Source organism: Telopea speciosissima, chromosome 3 (genome assembly GCF_018873765.1).
Source record: "Telopea speciosissima isolate NSW1024214 ecotype Mountain lineage chromosome 3, Tspe_v1, whole genome shotgun sequence".
Lineage (NCBI taxonomy): Eukaryota > Viridiplantae > Streptophyta > Magnoliopsida > Proteales > Proteaceae > Telopea > Telopea speciosissima.
In genome coordinates this window covers 15,003,939-15,017,920 of record NC_057918.1, presented here as the reverse complement: position 1 = coordinate 15,017,920, position 13,982 = coordinate 15,003,939, and the positions used below count along the sequence as shown (strand labels likewise).

The window sequence follows — 13,982 nt, the reverse complement described above, 5'->3', positions numbered from 1 at the left end:
AAATGATGAGGAGAGGGTTCTCTGAGCAGGAAAGGATAGGGAGCACTCCAAGCGGTGAAACGGTTTCATACAGAGGCAGAGAGGTCATTTCATGAGAGAGAGAGGTGCTAGTGTACCATTTTCTGCTCAGAGAACCATTCCCAAGTTGAGATTATAAAAAGGAAACGTACGGTGACCAGCATCAGTGCATGTAGGCTTATATATTGCTGGTTTTGATCTTTTGCTGGAGAGAAAGGTGGGTATGTACTAGTAGTGATGACTTCTAAGTCTAACAACATTACTGAAGGATGGATGAACGGGTTAATCACCGTGTAGGCCTTCCTTTTCTGAGGAAAGAGGTGTTTTACCTGCAAATTAGGATGATTTCTAACATTGGAGTTGACAAGATCTACTATTTTGTTTCACATCTTTAAGCAATTTTGTTGAATTTGCTTGCTTGTCCATGAGACCGTAAAAAAGCTTTGGCAAAGTTATATCCTCCTCACCTCTTCTCTCTCTGATTCTTTGAAGGGTGATAATTTCTGCAAATAATTAACCCATCAACAAACTGGACTCGAGTGTTATCCTCCACATACCTCATGATCTTGGAGGTGAATCCAGCTAACCCTACTGCACTGGGGACAGCAGAGCTGTGGACTACTCCGACCATCGGGGCATCAATGTAAGAAAGAGCTGTAGTCTCTCTGGTAGCTGTTTCAATCATCAACCGGACAAACTGGTCCACCATGCTCAGTTCCCTGTGATTGACACTCACTACAACGACGAAGGAATTGGCTTTCTTAATAAAATCCACAATTCCAGTTTAAAGCCTCTGAGTGATGAATGTATTGAACTCAAGATGGGTAGGATGGACGGAAGCTGACATACTGTTGCCGAGCTATAATGGCTTCAACCAACTACGATGCTTGTGATGTTTACATGAGGAAGAACGGTGGCAAGGTGCATTTTGAGCAATGAAATGGCTGCTGAACTCTTGGGTTTTCTCAGATTCCCAACCTGTGTTTTGTTTAAGTAAAGATCTACATTTACTCCTGTGTTGGACAGTGAATCCAGAACACCACTACTCTGACACAAAGACTGATCAGGGAGAGAGGGGGAGGGGGGGCTTTGTTTTTCTTGAGGAAGGATTGTTGTCTCGATAAAAGATGAAAGGGGTTTCAGGGCAGGGCGGACAAGCAGGGAGGGGGGTTGAATTGTTCTTCTCGTGGGATCAAACATAATTGCCCTTTCTTTTCTTCCTGTAAAAGACACAAGGGGTGCTTTACAAACCCCTTGCTGCATAATCACCTTCAAATTAAAGAACTCGTACCGTTTGATTCTCTCTTTGAAGAAAAGAACTTAAAAACTGAAGCAGACTAGACTTCCAATCCTCCCCTCAAACACAGGTGGCAGGCCCTTCATCTTTACAAGTTGTAGTAGTCAATTCCTTTCAGGTGTAATGACTCCATGAGATTCTGCAAAAAACTTTTAACAAATGCAAGCCATAGAAGGGAGATAACTAAGTCATAATCATTCAAACCTTTCATGAGATGTGTTCTATGCCAAAGACCAAGCAATGCCACACCTTCATGAAGATTCAAAAGGAGATCAGATGTATCTAATAAGAAAATTAAATAAATAAGCACTCTTGTGGAGCCAAGTGACACGGCACGCTCTCGACAGCAGGGCTGTAGGACCTCTATTGTATTTGACTCAAAACTTAAATGAAGTACAGTATCCAATACTTAAATGAAGTACAGTAAAAAAATGATGCAGACATATAGTCTTCAAGATTCCCCCCCTGAGATTAGTTTCGTTTCAATCTTAAGATGACAGATATTTTTTTAATGGCATACACTAGAACAATAGGAAGACTGACTTTTTTCACTAGAAAGCCAAAGAATGACTAACATCTACTCCAGGATGCAGTACTTCAATATCATTGATAGCTGAGAGTTATGATTACCATCAACAAGAAGAAAAGAAGAGAAAAAAACACTTCCTTCAGATTTAACAACAAATTTAAACCAACACATTCATACATAGCACTGGGTCCCCTCCAAAAAACGAGCATCAACTTATTAAACTGCCAAAAAAAATTTCATCACTTGGCAAGGCAAGATTCATGTGCCTTCCCATGTATAGAGTGAGGCAGGGATTAAAATGCTGGCACAGGCATTTATCAGCTGCTTAGTATGAAATCACAAAATGCATACCGAAGAAAAAATATTGTGAGCTGAATGAATCTATTCTGAACTAAATACTGATCACTATTGTTTCCATGACTAGAAGAAAAGCACGACGAAGCACACAATGCTTAAATTCTTCAAAAGAACTTTGATCCATTTTGTAGCATTTCATTGATGACTGTCACCTCACACAAACTCTGGATGTGATCAATAGGCCCGCCGCATCATTTTCTTTGGTTTCTTCACGAAGCTTAGTCGAAGTTTTCTAAGACGCTTCCTCTTCAATGCCATTTTCTCTGGCAGTGTCAACCTCTTCGGCTTCTCACTTTTCTTGACCTTTGGTTTCTTCGCAAATCTTGTATCCAATTTATACACCTTGGGGGTCACAGGTAACCCTCTCCTCTTAGCTTCATTGAATATAGCATTTGCTCTATCAACCATACCATGAGCACACAATTTCCCCATTAGCAAGTCATAAGTCTTGATCCCAGATTTGCAGCCATCCTGCTTCATCATCTTAAATATTTTCATTGCGTGCTCAATTCGTTCTATTCCACACAAGATTTTAAGGAATCCATAATATGCTTTCTTGTCGAGATCAACCCCATACCCTGCAGATTTCATCCGGTCAATCATCTCATCCCCCTCACCAATCCTCGCAGCTTGATAGAGACTCCTCGTAAGGACAAGAAAAGTTGTGGCATCAGGAGAGCAACCCCACTCGCTCATTCTGTCGAACAGGTTAAGTGCCTCTGAGGTCTTACGAATCTTGCACAAATTAGTTATGAGCACATTGAATGTCTCCACATTGCGTGGCACTCCAGCGATATCCATATCAAGGAGAACCTTCTCGGCTTCAGACTGGAGCCTGAAAGGATCCTTAAGCCTGCAAAGTTTACATACACAGTCAAGCATCGCATTGTAAGCCATTGGACCAAGCTCAAAGCCTCCGCGATAAATCTCTCCCGCTAATCTCCTCGCCTCATCGATTTTCCCATCAACACACCATCCCTTGATGAGCATATCACATATAGACTCATCGGGGAAGAACTGATTAGCGAGATCCTTCACCATCTTCTCCGCATAACTGGCAAAACCGTGTTCACAGAGTGCTGATAGGACCATTTTAAGAGATTCGCGATCACGAACAAAACCGCATTCCACCTCCATCTTCTCAAAGAAAGAGACAGCTTGCGTAGGTCTGCCTGCTCTGACAAGGCGATCGATGGTTGAAGCTAGGGTTTTGAGACCAGTGACGCCGCGAGCATTGACGAGGACATCGTGGATTGCCTTGAAATCCTTCCTGCGGCCTAAGTAATCGACGAGATATGAGGTCGTCTCGTCGTCTTGCTTGAAACCGGGTCGAGTCGAAAACCACTGATGAAACCCCAGGGCTGTACGTCCAGCATCTGGAGATTGATTGAGGACTTGAAGTAGCAGCGAAGGAGTTGGACGAATGTGAGAGAAATGTAGATCAAGTCTCTGGCTCAGAGAGAGAGACTCTGCGTTGGGGTCTTTGAGAATCTCCTGTGAAATTGCTTGAGCAATCTGATCTTCGTTCTGAATCACTTTGCTCTTGTGGTGCGAAGGTTGGGTTGCAAGGGTTCTGGAGGAAGAAAAGAAAGGGTGTAGAAGATAATCATGAGCACCTCTAGTCAATGGACATCCAAGCAGAGAAGAGAGGGAAGAGCGTTGGAGCAAGGGAGGAGAAGGCGGAAGTTGAGAGAGCTCATGAGCTCTGGCCGAAGAAGAAGAGAAGCAACGAAGTAGAAGCTTTCGTAGTTGCAGAGCCGTTAACGTCGACGGAGGTCTCGACATCGTCCAAGTGTTTGGAGAAATAGCGCAGAGAGAGCAAGGTCGACTCTTTGCCTGCAGTCAGCAGCCTTCAATAACCCCAAATGTTGACTATGGATGGTAGTAACGGTGTATAAAAACTCCCGCAATAAGGTGAACCACTACACTTCATTTGTGTCGTCTCTCTTCTCTGAAGCTCCTCTGTAACTGTAACCAGGGTTTTAGGAATCGGTCATTCGCAATTCCGATCCGGATCTGAATCGGTGGTCAGCAGATTCAAAAACAGAAAATTTCTAGGGTTTTTGGGTGTGAATTCGCCTTGTGTCCATTTGAATAGGTGGAAATCGGTAAGAGTGTTTAGTATTAAGGGAAGCAGAGGAGCGGGGAGACGAGGGGAGACGAGTGTAGGGCAAGGGTTCCCCTATGCATCAAATTAATTAAATAAAAATTGATTCTACATTAGTTGTTAAAACATACTAAAACCCTAGGAGAAGTGCAGTGGTGAACTTCAATGGTTGCGATTAAATCAGTCAATCCAAGGGCTAGTGTTCAATTTGTTGTGTCTGAGGTCCGCCAAGAATGTGCAGAAGGAAGATTCATCCAAATTGCAAAGGTTTGGGTTAAGGAATCCGGCACCTCAACCAATTAAATTGAGCCTAACTCAGTGCTATGGGGACCCAATCCTTTACGCCTATGGAAGGGAGCCCACTCTAACAGTGGGGATTATACAATTGTAAACTATTACAGTGTTGTGATGCTAGTATTCTTTGCATCCGATATGGGTACAAGTAGAGCTACCCATGGATTTAGGTAGCGACCGATGCCAACACCGATACCATGAAGTAGACAACCTTGGCATATGGCAAAACAAATCCTTGAGTAGTGGTTAAAGCTAAAGAAATTGCTGTAAAAAATTTAAGAAGAGAAGTCTAATGGTAGGATCATAGGGCTGAAAAATTGGACTGCCAAATTCCACATGTTGCAAGTCTACAAAACATTTAATCTAATGTTTTTGGTTCGCTGCAGCATCTCAAAACACGGAATTGGGGATCGAATCAGATTGGAGAGCTTTAATAAGGGGGAATAAGCTCCAAGGTGGTTTGAACTTTGAACTCATGATCTTTTATTTGAAGAGTTGAACTTTTGCCAACTGAGTTGAACCGAAAGGGGGGGAGGAGGAGAGCGCTATAACTCTCTCTCTCATATCTTGGTTAGGTGTTCATTTTCCCAATCAGTGTGGTTCGGGAATGCCCTTTCAGATCAGATTCATTCAATATCCAGATAGCCTAACATTCCAATTTTGGATTTAAGATTGACATCAATTCGATCCGTCTCTCCTATTCTGACCATGTGAGGGGCATATGAATGGTACCATTTTCCAACCCCTCATTGATGGTTGTGTGCACATTCCTTCTTACCCTATCCTTGTAGGAAACCCTCTGCCAAAGGTTAATTTAGAAATTTTGAAATAACAAGGGAGAAAAGAGAAGAAAGTTTATTTTTTCGAAGAAATCAAAAAATAAGCTTGGGGTTAGGGAAGTCTAAATAAATTTAAGACTAAGTATAGGTAATTGTAGTAATTAAACCTTAAATAAATTTTGCTCTTAATCCATGTTACACTGGCTTCAAAAAGAAGTTTGGGGTAGGGGAGTTTTGAGTAAACATAAAACAAGTACAGGGTAATTTGAGTAAATATAAGACAAGTACATGTACATGGGAATTTGAGTGAGTAATTTAGCCTTTCGCTCCTAATCCATTTACAATAAGTTCTCACCTGTGTTGTTTCTTTGGATTCAGAACAAAACGTTGAATAAAAAGGACTAGGTATGTAACCTAGTGGCACCCAGAGATTATCTATCAACCTACTTAAAAAATAAACATGGCATAGACAGGGATTTCTCCATCCCGGCATTCCAGCAGGATGAACCTGTCAAATCATTTGTCACCTTTCCTGCCTCCCCCGTTTTTTCATCAACCATTCTCTACTCTCAGAAACTATCCAGGGCCATAGATTATCTAAAGAAGGAAAACAAAATTGAACTGAGTGATGACCACTCTTGGTGTCGTTGTCAATATCTACAACCTTAAAATTGTTCGAAGAGTATCACAGAGGTTCTGAATTGTTTGTTGCTCTTGCGTTGCTTGCAGCTCCTGGAGAGGCATCTCCTCATAACACCTGCAAGGTAATAAATAAACTTAGTGACACGGTAACCACATGGATGACAACTGGTAGTGCAGTAGTGCATGACTACAGATATCCCGGAAGGTCATGGGTTTGCCTCTCCTGTCTTCACCTTGTGCCTTAAGGCACCCTGTCTCCATCCCCCCCCCCCCCCTCCTCCCCTCCCTTCCCTTTTTTTTCTAGTAGCTGTAATCAAAGACCCAAAAAAAAAAAAAAACAAAAAGAGAGAAAGAGGTTAATCTACAGTTTAGATTGCTACATCACAATGGTTTGCAAGAAATGCTACATCACAATGGTTCATGGTTTGGACGGAGGCACCACAAGACTTTGAATGGCAACCTACAGTTATATTGCTAGGGCCGACGAAGGGCTTGGGCTTCTTGGCTACAAAAGCAAAGGTTAATCTGTTTTTCTGTTGTCTGATGGGCTCCCTCAAAAAAAATAAAAATTCATCAAGCTACAATTTTCCAAATATGACCAGGGTAATTTTTTTTCTTTTTTATGGGTACAGACCAGGGTAATTGAACACGTACATTTTATGGTAAGCCAATGCCTGTGCCAGATTCAATAGCGTGGAGCTTGAAGTAAGTCTTCGATATACACTTGGTGGAAGAGGTATCTACAGCCAATAAGAGTCACAGATATAATAAAGTCCACAATAAATGGCCTGAAGAAACAGAAAAGAGGAGATGAAGAAATAGCAATGGAACCTCATTTTGTCCCCTTCGGCCTTTCTTAGACTGCCCATCACCACTAAAAAGCTCTTGTATGGCTTCCATTGCGATGGTACCACCGTTACCCTGTTGTTTGCCCCCAAGCACATTATCCGACACCAGAGCAAGGGGAGATATGTCTGTCGCCCTCAAGAATGGTATGGGTACTGTATTGCCAGCAGCATAGATGGACCAAAGCTAAAAGAACATGAATCCCAATAATTAGGAATCTCAAACACAGAATACAAGGCATTATTGTGGCACAAAACCCACTACCACCCCACTCCGGCATCCCCTGAGAAAAAAATGGTAAGGAAAACAAGAGGAGAAAAAGGAAGAGAGGAAAACTAAGCGCATGTGTGATAAACCTTGTTTCATTTTTCTACTTAAAGGGACAAGAAACAAAACAACTAGAATCTGAAAGGAAACTAGATTAACTGAAAAAAGAAAAAAAAAGACAATTCTAATAATAGGAAGGAATGTGAAGGTTCATCATTCCAATATTTGTACATTTCCCATTGAAAAAGTAAAAGCACCCGCTTTAAAATCTATCTTCTTGAGTTATGAACAAAATGAACCACCCATATACACTGTACAAAGAATTTACCGAAACTTTACATTGTCCCAAATAATTCAGGTTAAGGTTCTAAGCTTTTCAAAGAGCCTCAAAAGAACATGTAGCCCCCGAAGAAGAAACACTAACAATCATCTCTTTGATGAATAAAATTTAATAACTCCTTAGAAGTTGGAAACACTTAAGTTCCAACAATTCTTATAATTTTTTTTGACAGTTAAAAAAATCAATCAATTCTTACAATTTGATATGAAAACAGAGCTTGCTATTTATTGAGAGACTATGTAAGCTAGAACAAGAAGTTACCTTATCTTGCAAGGCAAAGGCTTTTTGACCGACAGTACCACTCTTCTGTAATGTGCTACTGCCACCTCCAACCTGTAACTCAGAAAGATTTTCTGTCTTTTGGTTTTGTTCAGGAGATCGAAAAGCAGAAGGCAATGATACCAGCATGGTTTGGGAATCGGAGTTTGGTTCTGCATCTTGGAGGTTGTTCACCACAGCCTGTGTTGTACTTTCAGACCTGACAAAATATCCAAATGAACTGGTGTACTCTTGATGGTATGAGACAGACAAAAGCTTGTAGAAAACAAATTAAGTATCTAAAACAACAATATTCAAGTCAATTTAGAGTTCACTTCTTTATTTTATTTGTATTGTTCGATTGTGGACCTGCACTGGTCTTAGAAGTAATAACTGTATTTTTCAGATAAAAATAAATTGTAGAGTTTTTTTCTGCACAACAAAATAGTGTAGGAACCGAAACTGGTTTCGACCAGCTAGTAACCGAGATTTCCCAGGTTTCGACCATATCTCGGTCAAAACCTGATACTTTCTCCAAGCCAACTCGAAACCTTGGCTTCGAGGCCCAAAAGTTGTTTTTTTGCCCTGATTCTTGTTGTGCTGCCTATTTTTGACATTTTGAACCCAATCCATGCATTAGTTTCACATAAAGAACATTCAAAATAATACTTGTAGTTTTGACCCAAGTTTGATAGTATATATTGTTCTTAGACATAGTACCGAATAAGGTTTGACTGGAACATAACTCCTTCAATATAAAACAGATTTAAGCAATCTTGGATTTGTTTGAAAGCTTTGTTGCAAAGATTTCCAATAAATCCAAGATTGCTTAAATCTGATTTATATTGAAGGAGTTATGTTCCGGTCAAACTTGTGTATGCGAATGGTGTTTAAAATCGCTTTGAATGGAAATAATTTTTAGATATCTAACAAATGAATATTTTACCGCACTTTTGGTTTTTAGCAATGTTTTATCATATTAAGATTTATGGAATTTTTAGATTTGATAAAAACCCCATCATTTAAAAGTTGAGAATTGCACCTACTACCGAAAATCCAGCTTTTGTTCTTGAATTGGAGGGTTGACTTTTTATCCTTTTAGAATTCGATTTTTTAACTATTTTTATTGGATCAACTAGGGGGTATTTGCTTATTTATGAATAATATCTGAAGTACATGAAAACATTTACTTAAAGGTAAAGTTACGTCTACCACCCTTGGGGTTTCAAACAAGTACATCTACCACCCCTGGGATTTCATCTATTTCATAAACTTCCCCTGTATTTTAAAAGATTCTTACAAGTGTACCCCTACCATTAGATGAGAACAGGTAAGTGATGATGTCATCGCCCAAATATTAATTAAATGCTCATAATCGATCAAGGTTGTAACTGCGAAGCTATAGTCAAGGTGCACAGGGTCTTACCGTCTAGCCATTGGTACTCCGCATCTTCACGGAGAATTCAATTTCACCGTTGTGTGGCGCGGAGCTCGTCTCTTCGGATGCATTCCACTCTAACTGACCGACCTAAACCTAAGTAGTTTAGTTTTCATGATCCTGACCCTCAATGAAGGTACTTTTACATATTTACCCCCAGCCCCAGCCCATTAATTTCTCTCTCCTCTCTCACTCCTTCCTCTTGCTGCCGGAGTCCCCTGATATTGCCGGAGTAGCTGGACAGCGATGAAGTGTAAACCCTCTTCCATTATTTTTGTTGGATTGAAAAGCTTAGATGGTGGGTTGAAATTTCTCCCTTTTTCTCAAAGAGAACTAGGTACTCTTTCGGCAATAACAGGTAAATTACAGAGCTCAAATGACTTACAGAGCTGTTTCTTCTTTTTAATAAATTAGTTCAATGGCGGATTCTAAGCTTACCCCCAGCAATTTCACTCCTACTACTACTACTTCTAGCTACTCTTTCGGCAATAACAGGTAAATTAAATTAATCCCACTTCCCATCATTTCTTGTCAAGTAAAGCTTTCCTCTTTTTTCCCATTTCTCTTGTGGTATATTTGCAGCAGAAGCGGCAGTAGTAGTGGCAGAGTTGAAGAAGCAACAAAGCTCGGACGACGAGCTTTTTGTGAGGTTAAACATCGGTACCGATGTTTCTAATCTCTTATCTCTGGCGGACCTCGTTTCATTTCTTCAATTGGAGAAGATTACCCATGTCCACCTCTACGACGCTGACACCGATATCCTCCGAGCCCTCGCTCGCACCAAGATCCGCGTCATTGTTGGTGTACCCAAAAACCAGTTGCTTGCCATCGGCTCATCCAACACCATCGCCGCCACCTGGTTCAATCGCAATGTCGTGGCATTCAACAAGAGCTCAAATGAGTTCAGGCTGGGGTGTTGCAGAGCTGATTGTGGTGTGTCTTGCAGACGGGACCACAAGAAACAGGGTGGCAAAGCTGGTGCGCTGATGGACCTGGGAGGCTGCTGTCCAAAGGGAAGAAGGGAGCAGAGTGGGGGCGCAATGTCGTGGCATTCAACAAGAGCTCAAATGAGTTCAGGCTGGGGTGTTGCCGAGCTGATTGTGGTGTGTCTTGCAGACGGGGCCGCAAGAAACGGGGTGGCGGGGCTGGTGCGCTGATGGAGCTGGGGGGCTGCTGTCCAAAGGGAAGAAGGGAGCAGGGTGGGAGCGGAGTTGCAGGACGAAGAAGAAGAAGAAGAAGATTGTCATTTCCTTTCAAAACTAACAGAGTTAGTACTCAGGGGTATGGAAGTAATTTTTGAATTTCCAAGGGTGGTAGACATAATTATTTGAAACCCTAGGGATGGTAGGCATAAATTGTTTGGCACAAATAAGTGCTTGTCCTGGTTTTCCTGGTTTCAAGCCAGGTTCCTGAAGTTTCGATGGGGATAAGTGAATTTACTTAGGTGTTTAGGTCGAAACTTGTGAAATTACCGAAATATAGCCGAAACATAGTCGAAACCTGTCGAAACTACGTTGAATTAACGTCGACCCACATCTAGTCTTGGTAGGCTGCAAAACTGAGACAACTTGGTCGAAACCTGCACTAAGGGCATAAAGTGGTGACATGAAGGATCTTAAGTTGAATCCAAACATTCCAAATTAAGATGGTAAGACTAGATGGGAAAATTACTTTATCATGGTCACTCTAATGCTAAATCCAAAGCAAGTATCAGAATGTCATGTAATATGCATTAGTAACTTTAGATGTTAAAATTATGCCAAAAGAAGATAAACCAAGAAGAATGCATTAATAAGTCATGCACTAAGGGCATAAAGTGGTCAGATCTACATTGGATCCACACATATCTGACCCCAGATCCAGTTTCTTACTAGTAGCCTAGTTGCAGATCTGACTCATTCATGACAGTGGATACATATGCAACACACACACAGAAACAGAGGGCCTTGTTAAATCTAACAATGCAGCTAAGATTTTGTCATCGCCATGTCATGACCTGGCAATGCAGCAAAATGGATGATCCATAAGGTAGAGGACCGCACCCACATCTTGTTGGCATGCATATTTCAGACTGAAATTTGACACATGAGATGGGTATGGAGCCTCTATCACATGCACCCCATGCTTGCTTATCCATGTCTGCCATGTGGCAACGAAGCATGAGTTGGTAATGATGACAATTTTCTCTTTCTTTTTGGGGTGAAAGGGGAGGAACAACAATGACAAAATATCAAAGGGGTGCAAGTTTGGTCCGAAGAACCCAAGCCCTGAGATCTCAGTGCTTGGGCGGCCCATCCTAGCCCGATTGCATATAGATATGGGAGGATCCTTGCTATTACAAGAAAAGTAAACTTTCAAAAATAACAAGATACTCTTAGTCGTAATTACTTAATGACTAAGAGTATTCTACAAAATAGAAACTAAATAAAATCTAGAATCAAAAGAAAGCTCCATCACAGCTGTACATTGAGGGGCCAACACAACTCCTTGTGAACAGTACCAACATATCTTATTCTTCCTTGAACTGCATCACCGGCACTACCTCCTCAAGCCTGGAATTTCCAACCCTAGTATAGCCCAGCCCAGCCCAGGCAACTAAATTTTGGGTGGGCTTAGACTCTCAGGCCAAACTTGAACCCATACCAAACTGGATAGACCTCGGCTGAGAATATCCCAGCCTAATCTCGGACCAGGCCAGGCCTCCGCTTAGGTATAGGGACCCCATGCTGGATCTGGGTTTTGAAGAACCCAACCCAACGTTGCAACCCCTTAAAATGTCAGTTTTACACATAAATCAGGATCCAAGCTGCAGGATCCACTGACAAAGATTGTAAGATTTGAAGCCCATATCCAGAACAAGTAAAACGAATGTGAGTTGGATCAGATATTTGACCTGACCAGCTGCATTATGACCTAGTTATACCTTATCTATTCAATTCTCAATGTTAGCGACAAAAACCACCTGTTCTGAAGCATAATGGATCTTTTAACATTAGGAATCAGATCTATAATATGTCAGAACTTGATGCACAAATGCATTATCAGAAGTAAGCATGAAGTAGTCTACCAGAGTTTAGCTGTTTTGCCTCCTGCAGCGTTAGACGAAGGGCTTTCAGAAATTTTAAGAACATCTGTAGATTCTTTAATGCTGGAAACTGGCATTTGAGGGACTGGCTTGTCTACATCTACTCCACTGTGAATTACTACAGTTGCAAAGTCACCTGTTAGATATAGATATCAGTATCAAAAATATTATCCACTCAAGATCTTAGGAATCAACCTTTATCCAGGGAAGATTCATTATCCATTAATTTAAAAAGAAGAACAGAGAAATTTTGCCTACAGATAACTATTTAATCTTTCCTCTCTTTTTCTTTCATAAGCAACAACTTTTTAAGAGCTTGCATAGAATGAAGAAATAGACAAAGCAACAGACAGCCAAACATGTAGGTGGGACTCAAGAAAAAGCAACCAACCATTTAACCAAGTTTCAACCAGCATAAATCTCACATAGAAACCACCGTGGACGAGAAAAGGAGAGTAGCGACACTTCTTAACAAAAACACAACTCCAACAACAAGCTACCCAAACGTGGGCACCTACATGTATACATTAGATTGTTTTATAATCACTCTTGATCCAACTAGAAATAAACCATTTAAGACCCAACTACTAGGATTCCCCAGACTTAAAACTTAAAAGACAAAACAAAGAAACAAAACTAGACCGTAAGATTCTTATGGGCAATGAAAATAGAACTGACTTAACATCATTCTCCCCAACATGCATAACCCAATTTTTTTTTTTAAGGAAAACCCCTGATATTCAATACTATTTTCACAACCTCCCTAAAAAAAGACTAGGAATCACTTCTAAGCCCTCCTAGGATACAAACCCAAATACACCCAGTAAACTAAAGGATGAAAGAAAAAATTAACTCACAACAGCAACTACCTAAGTTGACACAACACAATAATATAAATATACTTGAAAAAATATATATTTTTTTTTAATGAAAGTGTAATCACACAAACCACACACCAATCCCAAAAGGTTAACCAGTGTCTAGCACATTGAAAACTGAAAACTTAGAATAAATATGAAATGTTAACTAAAACTAGAGAAGATAAAAGTATCTAAACCAAACTTTCCTTATCAATATTACTTATCTCTTCACCATAAAACTAGTATATGTAACTACGGTATTTAAATAGAAAATGTAAGATAAAAAATATCAAATTGAAAAACACATTTTATGATTATACCTTCCCCAGGGTGTTCCACACCTGGTAGATGATGCTTCTCTGAGCCAGAACCCTGAAGTCCAATGTTCCATGGTCTTGATGGAACAGTGTCTCCATAGTCTTCATTCAATTTTGGACTTTTCCTTTCCTCTAAAAGCTGCTTCAGATTAAAACGCATGAATACAAGAAAAGTCAAGCTTTGAAAATAAAACAATTAAGTTTAGGAAAACAAATAAAAGGGAAGTGCCCATACGCCATCTCGTGCTATAACGGTCCCTGGAACTTGATTTTGTGCTTGTGCAGCCAATGAGGTTCTTATTTCCCTCGCTTTTTCAATCTTTGGCAACATTGAAGAAGCCCCCCATTTGCATTTCTCAATGAATTTGTGCTGTGGTTCAAAAGTTAATAGACCAAAAATTGTGAATTAGATCTGAAGTATCATAGGTAAACACAAAACAGTGAAACAATCCTGAATATTTTAGCCCTCGATAAAATCTGACAACTAATTAGTGGAATTCAATATTGCATAGAGACCTTGACAAAGAATAACACCTTCAAGTACATAG

The 13,982-nt window shown here is 40.5% G+C and overlaps 2 protein-coding genes across 2 annotated transcripts in view; both read right to left on the bottom strand.

Annotated features, from left to right (window-relative positions):
* Positions 1 to 2,134: 2,134 nt before the first annotated feature.
* Positions 2,135 to 4,055, bottom strand: LOC122656063 (pentatricopeptide repeat-containing protein PNM1, mitochondrial). Its single transcript, XM_043850493.1, has one exon. It carries the CDS (start codon positions 3,984 to 3,986, stop codon positions 2,376 to 2,378), a length of 1,611 nt encoding a protein of 536 aa, XP_043706428.1. The 5' UTR covers positions 3,987 to 4,055; the 3' UTR covers positions 2,135 to 2,375.
* Positions 4,056 to 5,906: 1,851 nt separating this feature from the next.
* LOC122655921 (serine/threonine-protein kinase dst2) overlaps positions 5,907 to 13,982 on the bottom strand; it is a 34,615-nt gene continuing 26,539 nt past the window's right edge. The window contains exons 12-18 of the mRNA XM_043850309.1: positions 13,670 to 13,804; positions 13,438 to 13,573; positions 12,240 to 12,393; positions 7,738 to 7,954; positions 6,855 to 7,055; positions 6,678 to 6,763; positions 5,907 to 6,138 (exon numbers count right to left, since the gene is read on the bottom strand). Of these exons, the coding sequence (XP_043706244.1) occupies positions 6,039 to 6,138; positions 6,678 to 6,763; positions 6,855 to 7,055; positions 7,738 to 7,954; positions 12,240 to 12,393; positions 13,438 to 13,573; positions 13,670 to 13,804 (1,029 nt within the window). The 3' untranslated portion in view covers positions 5,907 to 6,038. The remainder of the gene's footprint in view (positions 6,139 to 6,677; positions 6,764 to 6,854; positions 7,056 to 7,737; positions 7,955 to 12,239; positions 12,394 to 13,437; positions 13,574 to 13,669; positions 13,805 to 13,982) is intronic.

Coding starts and splice junctions, on each gene's coding strand:
- LOC122656063 (XM_043850493.1), bottom strand. CDS start 3,986: ATGTCGAGACCTCCGTCGACGTTAACGGCTCTGCAACTACGAAAGCTT.